This window comes from Pelodiscus sinensis, chromosome 5 (genome assembly GCF_052426305.1).
Source record: "Pelodiscus sinensis isolate ZL-2025 chromosome 5, ASM5242630v1, whole genome shotgun sequence".
Classification (NCBI taxonomy): domain Eukaryota; kingdom Metazoa; phylum Chordata; order Testudines; family Trionychidae; genus Pelodiscus; species Pelodiscus sinensis.
In genome coordinates this window covers 5948756-5962258 of record NC_143056.1, presented here as the reverse complement: position 1 = coordinate 5962258, position 13503 = coordinate 5948756, and the positions used below count along the sequence as shown (strand labels likewise).

The 13503-nt window shown below is 39.5% G+C and overlaps 1 protein-coding gene across 1 annotated transcript in view; it reads left to right on the top strand.

Moving 5' to 3' along the window:
* The window catches only part of SOS2 (SOS Ras/Rho guanine nucleotide exchange factor 2), an 86564-nt gene that overhangs the window by 62329 nt on the left and 10732 nt on the right, over positions 1 to 13503 (top strand). The window contains 8 exon segments of the mRNA XM_075926152.2: positions 261 to 364; positions 3089 to 3184; positions 3187 to 3307; positions 4418 to 4537; positions 4958 to 5120; positions 7299 to 7416; positions 8813 to 8985; positions 11078 to 11194. Coding sequence (XP_075782267.2) covers positions 261 to 364; positions 3089 to 3184; positions 3187 to 3307; positions 4418 to 4537; positions 4958 to 5120; positions 7299 to 7416; positions 8813 to 8985; positions 11078 to 11194 — 1012 coding nt within the window.

Below are 13503 nucleotides of genomic sequence, written 5' to 3'. Positions count from 1 at the left end.
CAAAAAACCACACACACACACACACACACACACACACACCACCTGATTGTTAAGACTGCAAAATTACATTATCAGAATTCTGGGATTACCTGAGTTCCATACTCAGTTGTGACTTGAGCAAAAGGCTAATGTGCATTGTGATAATCCTTAATTGCATGATTGTGTACTCTAACTTCTGCAGAACCCATGCTGTGTCAGTATGCAAGTTGGATGGATTTGAGAGTTCATGTTTTCCTCCCTTTCTCCCCATTATTTTTCAGGATATTAAATGTTTTTCGACACTGGGTAGAACATCATTTTTATGATTTTGAAAGAGATCTGGAGTTGCTTGATAAATTGGAGACATTTATTGCAAGTGTAAGAGGTACGGTAATTGTTACTGTCCATTTGTTCCTTTTACTTTCCAATACATTATGGAGATCTAATCCTGCCACCTCTTACGCACATGAGTAACTTTACTCACATGAGCAGTTCTGTTTACTCAGTGGAAGTCAAATCTCACGTGCATAAACATAAAAAGATTGAGTCTTAAAACCATATAATTTCAAACGTGACTGTTTTATCAAAGTTTATTTAGTTATAAATATGTAAAGGTTGTCATAGTCTGAAACTAGCATTGTGTGTCTAGAATTCTAAACATGTTTAGCCTTGGAAGGATTAGCTTATTGGTAAATATTGATAAATGTGTTTTCCTCAGGGATATACAAACAACATAAGAATATAAGAACGGCCGTACTGGGTCAGACCAAAGGTCCATCTAGCCCAGTATCCTGTCTGCTGACAGTGGCCAGCACCAGGTGCGCCAGAGAGGGAGGACCAAAGACAATGATCAAATGATTTGTCTCCTGCCATCCCGCTCCAGCCTCTGATAGACAGAGGCCAAGGACACCATTTTATCCCCTGGCTAATAGCCTTTTATGGACCTAACCTCCATGAAATTATCTAGCTTCTCTTTAAACTCTATTATAGTCCTAGCCTTCACAGCCTCCTCTGGCAAGGAGTTCCCCAGGTTGACTACACGCTGTGTGAAGAAGAACTTTCTTTTATTAGTTTTAAATCTGCTCCCCATTAATTTCATTTGGTGTCCTCTAGTTCTTCTATTTAGGGAACTAATAAATAACTTTTCTTTATTTGCCCTCTCCACACCACTCATGATTTTATAGACCTCTATCATATCCCCCCTTAGTCTCCTCTTTTCTAAACTGAAAAGTCCCAGTCTCTTTAACCTCTCCTCATATGGGACCCGTTCCAAACCCCTAAACATTTTAGTTGCCCTTTTCTGAACCCTTTCCAAGGCCAAAATATCTTTTTTGAGGTGAGGAGACCACATCTGTACACAGTATTCAAGATGTGGGCGTACCATAGTTTTATACAGGGGCAGTAAGATATTCTGGGTCTTATTTTCTATCCCTTTCTTAATAATTCCTAAATGAAAACTATTTCCAGAGATGATGATCGAAATTTACAGATGGGCAAGTTAAATGTCTAAGTATATTTACTTTTTATATTTTGATGTGATATTGACAATGTGTTTTTAATGGGTATAAAACTTAAACTCTTTGAATCTCGATGTCTGCTGTGATTAAACAATTGTCTAATTCCCTTAATTTTCTAAAATTAAAAATTTGATAAAAAATAAAAAAACCTTATAGTTTAAAAATAATTTTCACCTTTTTGTTCCTAGAGCAAATCTTTCCTTTATGAGAGGATAAATTTCTTCCCTGTTAGAACACTGATCCTTTCCCATTTTACTATTCCTATACTGAAGACCCTCCTCAAAAACCATTACTATTCCGAGAGAAGAGAACTGAACAGTAACACCCTTTCGCTTCAATTAGTGATATTGTTGAGCAATGTGATAACCTTCTCTGAGACACTTGCCGTCCATTTGAAGAGCAGCATTCATGCCACCTCAATCTAGATTACTTCTTGGCATTTCTGGATGTCACTTTCAGGTTACCAAATTAACCATCCTGCAGTACATTTATGAGTTAAAAATACATCTCGTTGTTGATTTCCTGTTGGTTGCACACGGTGTAAGATTTTTCTGAGTACAGATAGACACTTTTTGTCCAGTTCCTCGAAAGGATTTTGATTTTAAATCCCTGGTGTAAAGACTCACTGGTCCAGAGACATATTTTATGAATTGTACATTTATTAAACAGTCTTTAAGAGTTCAAAAGTAAAATGTTGTGCTGTAGAGGTAACAGGTCACTTCACCTTGAACAGGCTCTTATAATAGGTGTTAACTGCTTATTCTTAAACAGTCTTGTATGTAGCTGTAAAACAGAGGGTCTGCCTACACTTAAAACTCTGCAACAATACCTTTGTAGCACTTGAGTGAGGAAGCTACCTACACTGACAGGCGGGGTTTTCCCACTGGCATAGGTAATCCACCTCCCCAAGAGGCAGTAGGTGGATTGAATTCTCCCCTTGACTTCATACTGTCTACATTAGGAAGTTAGATCAGTTTAACTGTGTTGCTCAGGGATCTTGATTTTCACACCCTGGAGTGACACTTACACAGACCTAATTTCCCAGTGTAGACCAGATATGAGTGCCTTTCCCAGACCTGAAAAAGAGCTCCACGTAACTCAAAATCTTGTTTCTCTCACCAGCAGAATTTGACCCCCAAAAAATATGACCTCTCCACCATGTTTCTTTAATTAACAAACATAAACTAATCATACAACTGTAAACTTCAGCAAATAGGGCCAGACTCTTAAAAGTAAAGGACAAAGCAGGTGCACCCAAAAAGTACACTCTTTGTGCCTGTATTTTCATACAGAAATGAGTAACGGAATGCTTAACCTTTGCACATGTGGTCTCTTGATTCACATACACAAATGTAGCCTTTGGTGAATGCACACAAATTTTGTTTAAAAAAATAATTTGACCCGTGATCTTGAATTTTTCTATCCCATTCTGTACAACTTATATGAATCTCTCGGTGTTTTCCTTAAGTACTGAATGCTAACTTTATTTCATATCACTTTATTACTTAAGCAGAAGTGGACATCTAGCAAAATTACAGGTGAAAAAGCTTGTTAAGTCATTAGTATGAATGTTTTTAATCGTTGTTTTACAGGCAAATCCATGAAGAAGTGGGTAGAATCCATTGCTAAAATTATCAAGAGAAAAAAACAAGCTCAAGCAAATGGAGTTAGCCATAACATTACTTTTGAGAGCCACCCCCCCCAATTGAATGGCATATTTGCCACCTGGGACAGTTTGAGATGGACCTGATGACCCTACATCCAATAGAAATTGCTCGTCAACTGACACTTCTGGAATCTGATCTCTATAGGTAGATATTCAAAAAATGTGTGTGCTTGTTTAGTAGCTTTTTGTTGGCTCCATAAGTCACATTATTTGAACTATTCCGAAGCATTAATTTCCTTTTCTGACAGAAGAAAACTAGCAAGATTAATATGGAAATGTAAAAGTGTGTTGCTTTTGTTTGTAAACAATAAGATGCTGGTTGCCATATGTAATCCCACTTTAAAGGTTTATAATAAGAAATAAGATAATGTGATTGCAGAGAACATTATCATCTACCCTATATTTCATCTTGATTTGTAAATGAAGTATTGAGTTAATTAAATTGCATTTGGCTTTAGCAAGAACAAATTCTTCAGTTTGTAAATTCAGTCTGAAATGTATTAGTGTTTTTATGATTTGCCAAGTAAAACCATTCTGTCCACTTCCAAAGTACTTATTCATTAATTTACTAGATTTGTGTCAACATACCAAACTTATACAGTAAATAATTAGCACTCTATAAATACTGTGATAAGTAGACATTAAAATCTCAGCCACATGTGAATTTTAAAAATAAAAGATTGGGTGTATTTTATAAAAGATTATAGCATCTAAAAAACCCACACTGTATTGTGACCGGGTCCTCATAAAAACTAAGATCTTTAAACTGGGATTTCTGGAAGGTTTGCATTATTCAGTGGCAGAGAATTTCTAATAAATTATGCCTCTTTGTGCACCTGGCTTTTGCAGTTGTAGATTCCCATTTCAGAAACACATTGCTTGTATTTAACCAATAGATTACTTGAAGTTTTTTGTCCAAGTTGCTTGTTTCCTCCTTCAGAAGACAAAACTGAGTCCTTAATAATTTTCTGATATGAAAATGAAATATGAAAATATATCACCAATGTTCTTCTTAGTAGACACTGGCATTTTCCAGAGTCCATTAGTGTCTGTGTTAAAATTAAAATACAGCTCCAATAATTATGTTGAATGAATGGCTGTTCCGTAATAGATTCTGTTGAATAATCTGTATCAAATGTCAAATCACAAATAAGGGGAAGAAATATGGAAGAAGTCTTCTAACACAAACATAGAACATATGACTATTAAGTATTAAACATTACTTTCCTTCATTCTTAACGTTTTCTTTCAATAGGGCAGTGCAGCCATCTGAACTTGTTGGGAGTGTGTGGACTAAAGATGATAAGGAAATCAACTCCCCAAATCTATTGAAAATGATTCGACACACTACAAATCTTACTCTTTGGTTTGAAAAGTAAGTATGGGTGTTAATGTTCTGATATGGAATCAAGTTAAAGATCAGGGATTGCTCTGATTTTGGTATAATTTAAAGGAGATGACGACTTATTTTATTTTGAATAATAAAATAGCTGTAGTGTATTTCCATGTAATAATTATGTTTAAGCTCTGACACTGTGCTTGGCACAGTATAGGACACAACCAAAATCTTCAAGGCAACCTACTCCTTTTAAGTTTTAAACTGCTTATTTTAGGGAAAATCTTGAGAAGCTTTCCATGTGTAGCCACAGACTTTCACATCTTAATGTACTACTCATATCAGAATATCATTTCAGTTTCAGAATATATATATATTCATCGTAAAACAGTATATTTCAGTGCCCAGCAAACTTAATTTTTTGTGCCGACATTTCCTAATGTCATGTTTCTTGACTAGGTGCATTGTGGAAACAGAGAATTTTGAAGAGCGAGTGGCTGTGTTAAGTAGGATTATAGAAGTCCTGCAGGTTTTTCAAGAGCTGAATAATTTCAATGGTGTGTTGGAGATAGTCAGTGCAATGAATTCTGTGTCAGTGTACAGACTAGATCATACATTCGAGGTAAGTCTTCCAAGTGACTTACATCCTTCTTAAAAAAGACTAACCAGAATCAAGAAAAACAGATCATACACAGTCTTTTGTATAAACACTATTATTTTACTTTCTTTATAAACATAATGTGCATTGTAATACTTGAGAGGTTTGTTATCAAAAGTAGCAAACAAAACGTGTTGGGCAGCACAAGGATTTGGAGTCTTTCATCTGTAGTTTGCCATCTCATATCCCGGCATATCCAATCATCTAGGCTGTAAGAAGAGATAAGTTTGGTGACTAGGGCCCAAATAATTTAATTCTTCATATGTCAAAACAAATACCTTGGGAGCTACAGAATAGTGGTAGAAATGTAGCCGTGTTAGTCTGGTGCAGCTGAAACAAAAAACAGGACTGTGTAGCACTTTAAAGACTAAACCATCTTGTTAGTCTTTAAAGTGCTACACAGTCCTGTTTTTTGGGAGCTACAGAATTCCATGTAGGGGGCAGGGAATAGAAACTGTCAGAGATATAGATTATCCCTTTCTCCTTTTTGTTGCTGACCAAAGAAGATCCATGCATAGGTTTGGACATTTACAGAGTCATTAATACTCCCAAAAGAACTTAAGCAACTGCTATCAAGGAAAGCATTTTTTTAAGCTTTGCTTTCCCAAATAGGGATACTTTCCTGGATCTTGGTCAGAATGAATGTACAAGAATCTGAGGCCAGTTTTAGCAGATTCTGGAGAAAGAAGTTAAAACATTGGGGAACATTGGTGAGTTTAGGAGGAAAAAGTCAAAACTTACTTTTTCACTGAAAACGAGTGTGCAGTAAACCATTAATAAATTCAACTGAAGTAGACTATTGAAGTTCTGAAGATAGTTTTGCATTGTGAGAATAGAGTTTGTATAGAAAAATATTTTACTATATCTGTGCTAGATGCTGATAACTGAGTTTGGTTTGATTAGCTTTGAAATAAATCGTACTTAGAACAGTTCTAATTATTTCTGTAAATTATTTTGTAAAAATAATCATCAGTATTTATAGAAGTTTGACACTTCTATGCGATGCATCTTAGGGCAATGTTTACACTGCTGGTGTAGTCCCTTGCTACAGAAGCAATATCTGCTGCTGCTGGCAGATGTCCTCTTTTGCGAGCATAATTGTGTGTACACTGGGTGTGTGTGGTTGGGGTGTGTGTTGGTTTTTGTTTTGTTTTGTTTTTTTTGTGTGTTTGTTTTGTCAGCTTAGCTATATTGGGTGACTTTTTTACATAGCTGTTCCAGTATAAGTTTTAAGCTGTGGAGTTAGGGACAGTTGATGTAGTAGTACATTGGAAACCATTTTAAAATTAATTTAAATTCAAATATTGTGAAACCTAGGGTTTTGTTAATTTTTAGTTAGAGAATACAAATATTGAAGGTACAGTAAAACTCCAATAGTCCGGCATCCAATTGCATGGCACTCCTGATAGTCCGGCATCAAAATGGCAAGAGCCTACCTAGTGAGGATACGTCTAGACTACAGGCTTTTGTCGACAGAAGTTTTGTCGACAGATACTGTCGACAAAACTTCTGTCGACAAAGAGCGTCTACACTACATTGAGTTCTGTCAACAAAGCAAGCTGCTTTGTCGACATGGTAGTGTGGACGCAAAGGACAGTTTACATGCAATAACACCTTCTGTCGACAGAAACTCTGTCGACAGAAGGCGTTATGCCTCGTAAAATGAGGTTTACCAGCGTCGACAAAACTGCTGAGTTCTGTCGACGTTATGTCGACAGAATTCAGCGGTAGTGTGGACGCAGGTATAATTTTGTCGACAAAAGTCCACTTTTGTCGACAAAACCCTGTAGTCTAGACACACCGAGTGAGCTTCAGCAGAAAACGAGTCAAGGCAGCAGCTGAACCGAGCAAAAACGGTTAAAAAAACCTAAAACGTTACAGTATATTGTATACAGTATGTGCAATAAAAAAGGTTAAAAACACTTTATATACAGTATATACTGTATATAGTGTGTGTATATCTATATATAAAAATTAAAAAAACAGTTTATAGTACCTTCTGATAGTCCGGCATATCCAATAATCTGGCACCACCTAGGTCCCAAAGGTTCTGGATTATTGGAAGTCTACTGTACTTTATTTTCACTAAGCAAACCATACAAAAGGTACATTGTTGCTTTATTTTTCTCTCCAATAAAATAGGCATTACAGGAGAGGAAAAAAAAAGTTTTGGATGAAGCAGTAGAACTAAGTCAAGATCACTTTAAGAAATACCTAGCTAAACTCAAGTCAATCAACCCACCCTGTGTGCCTTTCTTTGGTAAGTTGTACTACAACGTAGAATTAAGGTTCTTCGTGATGCACTTGTTTTAACCTTAAAACGAGCAGCAAATTAAGATGCTGCAAATGCACTGAGGTTTTCTAAAGTATTATTTTGTATTCTGAAGAATTGTCCTTGTGCTATGCATAACTTTTGATTGATTAGATTGCTAGTGTTTGTGAATACAGGCACCCCCTCAATTACGAATATCTATCCTTACAAACAAAAGCTCACTTGCAGCCCTAGGCAGGGACGTCCTTAGGATTTATGAGGCCCTACTCAGTACTGTTAAACTGGTGCCCTTGTGCCCAATGGCGAGGGGGGAGAATGCAGCACTTTGAAGGGGAAACTACCACCGCTTCTCTCCAGCTGTCAGCTGCACCCCTTCTCCTCCGGAATCCACCAGCCTACGCTTGGGCTGCTTGCCTGCTGGTGAGCAGGGCCTGGTGCAGCCCACAAGGAGGGAGGAGCTAAACGGGCTGGGGTTGGCTGCAGAAGCCAGTGTGACAGCTGGAGGATACCCAGAAGTACCCTTCAGAATCTCCACCTACCTCTTCATCTCAAACCTGCCTTTCCTCAAACAACAGCATTCAAGGTTAAGTAGTTTATTTCTGCTATTTTCATTGCAGATATACAGTATGTCAGCTACAGTAAGAGTTACATAGGCTTTTATGAGCTAGCCTGGGAACCTGTCATTTATAACATTGTTTCTATAGGAAAATGCGTTCTGAGTTCCAAACAACCTACTTACAAACGAACTTTTGGAACACCACCTGTTCATAAGTTCAGGACTTCCTGTAGTTAAATCCAGCAGCACAGTCTTTGTATTTGTGTATAAATTCTAGATGTCTTTTGGTACACTATAAACACCTTGCATTTTCCAGAACAGTTTTGTAGAGGCTATGATTTTTGTTCTTTTTTGCTAGTTACTTACCTCAAAAGCTTTAGCATTCCTTTGCAATACATTTTCTATAAATGTTGTGTCCTTCCAGTTTTAGAAGGTCACTCAGTATTGCCTTTATATGCAGACTCAAGATCCAGTGGAGAAAAGGATTTCTCATAAATTTTATCTGGCATTCTTGACACTCTTCCTTTCATGGTGACCTAAGCATGCTAAAAAGTCTTGTTTGGTTGTGACCTCTAGCCCATGACCTACTATAACCAGATAAAACTTGTTCTCAATAATATATTTAATTTTCAGAGAGAAGGCATAACTCATTTGCTCTTTCTGATTCATCCAGTACTGGTGCATTGATAGAAATGGCTTACTCTCTTTTATGCCGAGGATTTTATTTTATTTTATTTTATTTTTATTTTTTTGGCTGGCATTTATCGGGAAAAAAAATGAAAACAGGAGTTGGGGTGAAATGTGAAAATCATTTTTTTTTTTAATTAGGTATCTATCTAACAAATATTCTGAAGACAGAAGAAGGGAATCCTGACTTCCTTAAAAGACAAGGGAAAGAGTTGATCAACTTCAGCAAGAGGAGAAAAGTGGCTGAAATTACAGGGGAAATTCAGCAGTATCAAAACCAACCTTACTGTTTACAGATAGAACCAGAAATACGGGTAATGAAAGAAAAAATACAGTATGCATATACTGTATGTACATGGGTGCATGTATGTGTATACATATGATAACAGATAAGTAGCAGATACTCCACTGATATTCTTGCTGGGGTACTAGTAGATGTGGGTGTGTCTGCCTTAAAAGTGCAATAACCATAATTGGTACAGAGGGTACATCAAGGCGTTAATTCCAAATCCTTACTATGTATTTGATCATTTGTCTCCTCTGCTCACTCTTATATAACAGATACTGGCCCTGCAGGGATCCTTACTGCTGGCCCTCCAATGGGACTTTCTGGCCAGACCACAGATGTTGCCAGACCAGAAAATTCCAGTTAAGGGAGTTTCAACCTGTAGGAAAAGCCCCCTGCTTCAGTCGCCACTCATGCCATTTCCCCTGCTGCGCCTCTACATCCTCTAACTCCCCCTCCGCCTCCTCCCCCCACACACACAGAGTGACGGTGCTGGAGGGAACTGTCTTTTAAGTCGTTTTCTCCCCAGCACTGACTCCTGCTCCCCCTTCCTTTTCTGCCTCTGATACAGAAGCAGGAAGGGGGAGGAAGCGACTAGTCTAGTAGTGACTTGACTACCTGATAAGCCTAGGCTAGTCACTTACATCCCTAGTGTTAAATATAGTCATGAATTGTAAAGAGGATGTACAGTTAAGGATTGTGGATTCAGAATTGTGCTGCTGACACAGAATTAGATTAACCTAAGACTAGAGAATACTGAAGAACTCCAGAAAGCCTGAAAGCTCAGTGAATGGGCTGTGTGATGTCACATGAAATTGCTGACGACAAATGTAAGGGAATGGTCATGGTAAGGAATAATTTAAATGACTTCCACACAGAGCTGGGTTGCTCAGTAATTCTAACTAGTCAGTTACTTAGCTATACCCACCTGGGTTGCTTTGGGGACAAAAACAAATATGTCTGCTCAGCACATGGCAAAGAAGCAACAAAATGTTGGGCTGCATAGGGAATGAGAAAAATACTGAAAATATCAAAATGCCATTATTTAAATCACTGTTATGCTCTCGCCTGAAATAATGTGTTCAGTCAGGTCTGGTCACTCCTGAAACAGCAGCTGAGTGGCAACATTATTTTGTGCTGTTTGTTATTAAGGACAACTCTGGAAAAGGGTTCAGTGACATAATTGTTCTTGGTTTGTCTGTATGCTGAAATTTACATTTACTGATAAAAAAGTAATCCTTCCAAGCCTAATTATCAATACAGGCAGTCCCCGGGTTACGTACAAGATAGGGACTATAGGTTTGTTCTTAAGTTGAATTTGTATGTAAGTCGGAACTGGCTCCAGATTCAGCCGCTGCTGCTGAAACTGACCAGGGGCTGACTACAGGAAGCTGGAGGCAGAATTGCTCTGCCCCCAGCTTCCTGGAATCAGCCTGATCAGTTTCAACAGCGGCTGAATCTCAAGCCTGGGACAGAACAGCTGGGCTGCCAGGTAGGTCCCTGCAGGACCAACCCGGCAGCACCCCAGCTGCTCTACCCCAGGGTCCACAACAAAAGCCTGGTCTGCTGGGGGGGGGGGGCGGGCGCACTAGCTGCGCCCCCCTCCCCCGGCAGACCAGGGACACAGGGAGCAAAGCCGCAGCGGCGGCGGGGTCCCGCGCCTCTGAGGCTTTGCTGTGGCAAAGCCTCAGAGGCGCGGGACCCCGCCGCCGCTGCGGCTTTGCTCCAGGTGTCCCTGGTCTGCTGGAGACGGTCCCCAGCAGACCAGGGGCACCCAGAGCAGCTTTTCTCACCCCAGAGGTCGAGGTGGCGGGACCGCTGCACTCTGGGCGGTCCCGCTGCCTGCGAGCTCCGGGGCGAGAGAGCCCCGTTCGCAAGTGCGGATCCGACATAAGTCGGATCCGCGTAACTCGGGGACTGCCTGTAACTTGTATGGTTTTTACTGTCATTTGTGTCAGTACTTGTTCCTGTATTTTTTCTAAGAATAAGTTAACAGTAGAATAAAAGCTGTTGTTTAGCCAGTGAAATGTTGAGACTTCTTGAACAGTTTTGTATTTTCTGCATATGTATATAGAAGAGAATATAAAATTATTTATTGAAACTTGTCTATCTCATTTTAGCGGTTCTTTGAAAATCTCAATCCTATGGGAAATGCACCAGAAAAAGAGTTTACAGACTATTTGTTCAACAAATCATTAGAAATTGAACCTCGAAACTGCAAGCAGCCACCTAGATTTGTAAGACTTGTGTATTTTCTTCTACTTTTTTAAGATGACTACTACTTTAATGAATGAATATGAATAACCATAATTTATATTCAGTTTCTTTAAAATTATCATAGAATCATAGATTATTAGGACTGGAAGGGACCTCGAGAGGTTATCGAGTCCAGTCCCCTGCCCTCATGACAGGACCCAGTACTGTCTAGACCAGTGTTTCTCAACCTTTTTTTGCTCATGGCCCCCTTCTGAGCCTTGTTTACCTCTGTGGCCCCCCTTATAGCTGCAGTTAGTTGGAAAAAAAGGAACATGATTTACCTAATGTTCCTTTTTTTCTATGTGGCCCCGTAGAGGTAGGGCGTGGCCCCTGGGGAGCCATATGGCCCGTGGTTGAGAACCACTGATCTAGACCATCCCTGATAGACATTTATCTAACCTACTCTTAAATATCTCCAGAGATAGAGGTTCCACAACCACCCTAGGCAATTTATTCCAGTGTTTAACAACCCTGACTTCTAGGAACTTTTTCTTAGGCTATGTCTAGACTGCAAGCCTCTTTCGAAAGAGAGCGTCTAGACTGCACGTTGAACTTTCGAAAAAGCGGCTTGCTTTTTCGAAAGAAAGCATCCAGTGAGTCTGGATGCTCTCTTTCGAAGAAGCCCTATTTACATTGAAGAACGCCTTCTTTCGAAAGAGGAACTTTCGAAAGAAGGCGTTCTTCCTCGTGAAATGAGGTTTACCGCCATCGAAAGAAAAGCCGGGTTCTTTCGATTTAATTTCGAAAGAACGCGGCTGCAGTCTAGACGCAGGTGAGGTTTTTTCGAAAAAAGGCTACTTTTTTTCGAAAAACCCCCTGAGTCTGGACACAGCCCTAATGTCCAACCTAAACCTCCCTTGCTGCAGTTTAAGCCCATTGCTTCTTGTTCTATCCTCAGAGGCCAGGAAGAACAAGTTGTCTCCCTCCTTCTTGTGACACTCTTTTAGATAACTGAAAACCGCTATCATGTCCCCTCTCAATCTTCTCTTTTCCAAACTAAACAAGCCCAATTCTTTCAGTCTTCCTTCATAGCTCATGTTCTCTAGACCTTTAATCATTCTTGTTGCTCTTCTCTGGACCATGTCCAATTTCTCCACATCTTTCTTGAAATGTGGCACCCAGAACTGGACACAATACTCCAACTGAGGCCTAATCAGCACAGAGTAGAGCAGAAGAATGACTTCTCGTGTCTTGCTCACAACACACCTGTTAATGCAGCCCAGAATCATGTTTGCTTTTTTTGCAACAGTGTCACACTGTTGACTCATATTTAGCTTGCGGTCCACTATAACCCCTAGATCCCTTTCTGCTGTACTCCTTCCTAAACAGTCGCTTCCTATTCTGTATGTATGAAACTGATTGTTCCTTCCTAAGTGGAGCACTTTGCATTTGTCCTTATTAAATAACATCCTGTGTACCTCAGATCATTTCTCTAATTTGTCCAGATCATTTTGAATTATGACCCCATCTTCCAAAGCAGTTGCAACCCCTCCACACTTGGTGTCATCTGCAGACTTAATAAGCGTACTCTGTATGCCAGCATCTAAATCGTTGATGAAGATATCGAAGGGAGCTGGTCCCAAAATAGACCCCTGCGGAACCCCACTTGTTACTCCTCTCCAGCAGGATTGGGGCGAGGAGTCCTGTGGCACCTTATAGACTAACTGAAGTGTAGGAGCATAAGCTTTCGTGGGCAAAGACCCACTTCGTCAGATGCAGATGCCCACGAAAGCTTATGCTCCTACACTTCAGTTAGTCTATAAGGTGCCACAGGACTCCTCGCCGCTTTTGCAGATTCAGACTAACACGGCGACCCCTCTGATACTTGACGTCCAGCAGGATTGTGAACCATTAATAACTACTCTTTGGGTATGGTTATCCAGCCAGTTATGCATCCACCTTATAGTAGTCCCAAATAGTTGTATTTGCTTAGTTTATTGATAAGAATATCATGCGAGACCATATCATATGCCTTACTAAAGTCTAGGTATACCCCATCCACCGCTTCTCCCTTATCCACAAGACTTGTTATCCTATCAAAGGAAGCTATCAGATTGTTTTGACATGATTTGTTCTTTACAAATCCATGCTGGCTGTTCCCTATCACCTTATTTATCTTCCAAGTGATTGCAGATGATTTCCTTAATTACGTGCTCCATTATCTTTCCTGGCACAGAAGTTAAACTGATTGGTCTGTAGTTTCCTGGGTTGTTTTTATTTCCCTTTTTGTAGATGGGCACTATATTTCCTCTTTTCCAATCTTCTGGAATCTCTTGTGTCTTCCATGATT